Here is a 5,322-nt window from a genome sequence, read left to right as displayed (position 1 = left end):
ATTTAATAATAATATATAATTTCATAAAATTCTTAATAATAAATTTTCTTATATGAATTTATACAATTTAAAATAATTCGGATCAATCACACCTTCATTACTAAAAAGTTACATTTGCTGCATTATAATTCGCAATCTGCTGAAATAGTTTATATACAAGATCCACCGCTTAAAAATATGGACTCTTCCTCAGAGCATAACTAAGCTTGAATTTCATTAAATTACTTTCAAAATTTCATTAAATTACTTTCAAAGTTAAGGATCAACATTTAACTACAAATTTTGAGTTTGCTAGTTTACAAAATTGAATTATTTTGGGAATTTGTTTCGACTTGAACATCCTCGTCGAGTAACAATCTGAACTTGAGAATCTTCTGAAGTCGAGCGACCGGTTTTACTTGCTTTCTCGGAGCTTGATTTGGATCTAGTATATATTTGCCTGAGAAGAGATTTGCCTCTGATGGACCTGTCTCTTCATGTACTACAGGTGAAGCTTCTGTAAATCATAATTTCACACACAAGTTATTAATTCATGCAATGCAAAATGTTTGAGAAACAGAATAAACCAAGAGGCAGCCTATGTTACGGACTGAAGTTCAACTACTGGAACACAACATGTATGCACGAACATGCCAAAATCTATCATGGATTTATCGTGTTACAAACTATATAACACCTTAAATGCAATACGACATAGAAAAATAATAATAACACGACAAGAATGCCTGATTGTACAAGTAACTTGCTATTCCGCTATGCAAGGGGCAAGAAGATGATAACAAAGAGAGAATAGGATGGAGTAAGTTAACCAAGTCCCGGTTTAGCTCAAAGTAAGTATAACAGGAAATATTGCTCACCATCTTCAGAGAAAACAAAGCAAGTCCCAATTGTTTCTTCATATTCTCCGATCTGTAATTTGGAAAATAAATTAACTTAAAACATGAAAATTTCATGAATTAAAAAACCCTCATCTCAGCAATCAGTTGGTGATTATTAAAGCTCAAATCAAAGCAAACTATAAAAGCGATAGCTTAGGCCTATAGCGGACCACCAAATCCCTAGTTCAAATCAAAGCAAACTTTTATATTACCGGAATTGGAAACAAATGTCAGATATGAATACCTATCCAGTTATCCAGACTTGAATGATAATGATTTGGAAAATGATCTCTAGATAATATTTTCCATTTATAATACCATATTCGGTCTATGGCTTCCTGAATTCTTTACGTCATTCTCATGCATAACAGAGACATTCATACACCATTTAAAATTTCTAGCAATAAACATTAATAAATAAATAAATAATGGTAGTCCTAAGATATTTAGTAAATATGGTCATCAAGGGAAATAAACTTTTCAAAACATAAATAACCTGGAAGTTGGAACCTTAGCTGTTCAAGGTAAATACTAGATTTAATATTGTTCGGACTTTTCAGTTTCTTTATGTATACATAACATATTCAGACACTAGTGTGGAGGAATGGTCCTCCAAATATAGAGAAAAACATAGAAAATTTTGGTAAATCCATGTCACGTACAGATCCACATCTGACACTGACCTTGATTTAAATAATATAGCAAGATTTGCAAAGTTAACAACTCACCAGCTTAACTTTTTTGTCTATGATTAATATTGGATTCATCATATCCAGACCCTGACATTCATAACAATCTGATCATCACACTATGATAAATCAAAGAAAAAAGGGTTAAAAACAACAATCAAACCTTGTTCAAAACTGACAGCAAAATACCAGTAAATCAAGTAAGCAATATTTCCAGGCAAAAATATCGCTAAACAAATAATTAGAAGCTTACAATTACACACCAAAATCAAATCCGTATTCATCTATGCAGAGCTCCAATCAAAGTTAATAAATAAATAAATAATGGTAGTCCTAAGATATTTAGTAAATATGGTCATCAAGGGAAATAAACTTTTCAAAACATAAATAACCTGGAAGTTGGAACCTTAGCTGTTCAAGGTAAATACTAGATTTAATATTGTTCGGACTTTTCAGTTTCTTTATGTATACATAACATATTCAGACACTAGTGTGGAGGAATGGTCCTCCAAATATAGAGAAAAACATAGAAAATTTTGGTAAATCCATGTCACGTACAGATCCACATCTGACACTGACCTTGATTTAAATAATATAGCAAGATTTGCAAAGTTAACAACTCACCAGCTTAACTTTTTTGTCTATGATTAATATTGGATTCATCGTATCCAGACCCTGACATTCATAACAATCTGATCATCACACTATGATAAATCAAAGAAAAAGGGTTAAAAACAACAATCAAACCTTGTTCAAAACTGACAGCAAAATACCAGTAAATCAAGTAAGCAATATTTCCAGGCAAAAATATCGCTAAACAAATAATTAGAAGCTTACAATTACACACCAAAATCAAATCCGTATTCATCTATGCAGAGCTCCAATCAAAGAACAAAAACATATATAGGTTGATTTTTATTAAGATTAATCATATTGCAAACTAAATGAATACGCAAATGTAAGAAATTTTATATAATACAAATTATAAACTTGCCAAATTTTATATAAATATATAACACCATAAATGCTGAAATGTAGATTGCTGAATCTAATGTTTATTAAATCCAACAAGTCCAAAGCAAGTACATACATAATCTAAACAAGGTTTATCTAGATTAAGTTCTCCATAGTTAAAGCAATCACACGGATAGCTAGTATTATATATCTAGATGAAGATCTCTATCAACACATTAAAATTCCCTAATCCTCATAAGCTGACCAGTAAAAATATGAGAGCTTTCGTTTCATGAATTAACAAATATAAAATGAACATCGAGCAACAAAAACCAAAGGCAAAGCTTTCTTCTCGGGTTCTTAGTTTTTTTAAAAATATTTGTATCTGTCATATGTATTCAAGACTAAACTTCCTAAATACTCATTCAGTTATAAATTCTAATTTTCACATAACTGCCAAAAAAAAACCTTAACAAATTTGTAACATACAAAAATTTAGAACTTACAGAAAGAGTATAAGGTGCATTTGGAGGGATGTCAATCTGCCCACGAACAGCTTCAAGATCAAGTAATACATACTCTGAATCTTCTTCCTCTCCATAATCATCATCCTTGTTTTTCTCCATCTAATCAAACCCAGAAAAAAAACATTACACTTCAAAGATACTGCAAAACAAACAAAATAAATTTTCAGAAGAATGGTTGAAAAAATATGAATTTTTATTTAGTTGTATTCGAGATAGATTAAGAGAAGTTCCATTGCATACGACACCCAAACAGATTAAGAGAAGTCAAAGAAGAAGAAAGATTCATCAAGCAGCTAGGATTAACTGATAACAATGTCCATTCCATATAGAAAACTAAACCAATCTATAAGAATTAGATATCTTCTCCCAAGTTCAAAATTTTTCGTAAAAAATATATATATTGGGGGGACTTGCAGAGATGGAGACATTTAACTTTGTAGTGATTTTAAGCTAACCCTAAATAATTCCAATCAACATAAATAGAGAACTATTAAGACCTAAACATACTCTACCTCAAAAGCATAGTAAACAAAAGAAAAACAAAATATATTACCCATTATCCTTACCTTGCGATTTTAGTCGAGAGTTAAGGATTTCCGAGGGAGAGGAACCCCAGCCGTCGGTAAGATTCAACAACCAAACGTGCTCCGAGAGGAAAAATGAAGCAGTGGGAAATGGGAGGAGAAATGATGGGGACAGAAAAAGGAGAGGGTATAGGTCGATTTCGGGTAGGGAGGGAGGGTAAAACAGAGAGTTGGGAAGGGAAGCCGGACGTAATAGGTAATCTGAGATTTAGGAAGGGAATAGAAAAGCAGAGAATTTGGGGATTATGTCGGGATTGTATTACGCGCGTAATATCTATTACAGCGAACCAAACGTCGGAATAGGGGCGTAATGTAATAGGCGCGTAATCGGGGCGTAATGGATTACCTATTACACTGAACTAAACGTGCTCTAAATGTTAGTTTTAGGTTTTTTTTTATCTTGTTTTATGCAGAACACTAAACGGTGTCGGTTATGGGAAGTAGATCCGCGCATTGACCCATTTTGCGACCCGGATCCGCGCTTTTGACCTTGAATGGTCAATTTGCGTGCGTGGTCCTTGTACTTTGTTGGACTATTCAATCGCGCGTTATTCATTTTGCCTTGTTTTTTTTAAAATTTGGTTCTTTGATTTGTGCATGCTTTCACTTTAGCCCAAAATACAGTGCTGCGTTTTGAGCTCGGGGAGATTTTCAATTCTAGTCCCCATATGCTCACGCGCGTTGCACTTTGGTCCTTATTCTTATTTTAATGATTTATTTTGTTTACTAATTATACCTTTTAATTTGATTTTAGTTCAATTAAGTTTTTATTTCCGTTCATATAATTCATTACGTTTTCTATGCATTTAACATCTATCTTATAAATCTTATCTACATGCATTCTAAGTTACTTAGATAAGTTTTCTTTGTTTTTTTTAAAGTATAAAATTATTATTCTATTTTGTATCATATCATTTTAAATTTTGGTATAATCTTTAATTTAAATTACCCTTATATTATTTATATATGTAATTCATGATAAAATTAGTTTTATTCTATGTATGTTATTAAAATTGTATTATTTTATACACATAATTTCTTTTAAATTTATTCCTATACGTCTACGTTGTTTAGAGGAAAGTCCTACATATTTTGTGTCTTTTTAAATTACTATTATACATAATTCATGTTAAATTATTTTTATAATCTACGTTATTGATTTCATATTAATATTTTTTATGAATATATATTTTTTTCCTTTAAAGTTTTTTATGTATATAATATTTTTTTAAGAACCATATTTTAAATCATATAATTTATTTATTGTATATACTCTCATATTTTATTATCCTTATACATGTACTATTTATATGTTTCATCAATCCAAATTAATTTATTACATGTAAAATTATGTTATATATTATTTGTTTTAAAATTTCTCTTTATAAATATAGCTTTATGAATATACACCATTAAATTTATGTATTTTGTAAATATAGTTTTTTTTTACCTTTTTGTGTGAATGATTAGATTTTTTTTAAGATTCGTTACATGTATAATTACCTTTTTTATATACATTATTAATTTCATGACATCTTCTACCAGTAATTATTTCCAAATTTATTTATGCATGTTTTACAAATTTGCTATGTACATTATATCTTATCATGTGTTGTATTTGTCTTTTATATTCTATACATTATTTAAGTTATCCTGTGAATTTATCAATTTTTTTCGAATGAATCTGTGT

The 5,322-nt window shown here is 30.1% G+C and overlaps 1 protein-coding gene across 2 annotated transcripts; it reads right to left on the bottom strand.

Annotated features, from left to right (window-relative positions):
• Window positions 1-211: 211 nt before the first annotated feature.
• LOC121204673 (general transcription factor 3C polypeptide 6) lies at window positions 212-4,012 on the bottom strand. 2 transcript variants are annotated; one of them, XM_041074964.1, is made up of 5 exons: window positions 3,615-4,012; window positions 3,028-3,147; window positions 2,192-2,242; window positions 858-909; window positions 212-496 (listed from the first exon to the last, which is right to left on the bottom strand). In XM_041074964.1, exons 2-5 carry the CDS (start codon window positions 3,145-3,147, stop codon window positions 297-299), a joined length of 423 nt encoding a protein of 140 aa, XP_040930898.1. In that variant the 5' UTR covers window positions 3,615-4,012; the 3' UTR covers window positions 212-296. The 2 variants fall into 2 exon arrangements, with proteins under 2 accessions (XP_040930898.1, XP_040930897.1); XM_041074963.1 differs by having other exon boundaries at window positions 3,028-3,187; window positions 3,615-4,000.
• Between the last annotated feature and the right edge of the window lie 1,310 nt (window positions 4,013-5,322).

The sequence above is a fragment of the Gossypium hirsutum genome, chromosome A08 (assembly GCF_007990345.1).
Source record: "Gossypium hirsutum isolate 1008001.06 chromosome A08, Gossypium_hirsutum_v2.1, whole genome shotgun sequence".
In the NCBI taxonomy this organism is placed as follows: Eukaryota; Viridiplantae; Streptophyta; class Magnoliopsida; order Malvales; family Malvaceae; genus Gossypium; species Gossypium hirsutum.
This window is presented reverse-complemented; position numbering and strand designations above follow the sequence as displayed.

What these genes read in the sequence shown, in the direction of transcription:
- LOC121204673 (XM_041074964.1), bottom strand. Translation starts at nt 3,147, where the DNA reads ATGGAGAAAAACAAGGATGATGATTATGGAGAGGAAGAAGATTCAGAG. An exon ending in ATGCACCTTATACTCTTTCT is followed by an intron (nt 2,243 to 3,027) that starts GTAAGTTCTAAA and finishes TATGAATGTCAG; the next exon opens with GGTCTGGATACGATGAATCC. An exon ending in TAGACAAAAAAGTTAAGCTG is followed by an intron (nt 910 to 2,191) that starts GTGAGTTGTTAA and finishes TCCAAATTACAG; the next exon opens with ATCGGAGAATATGAAGAAAC.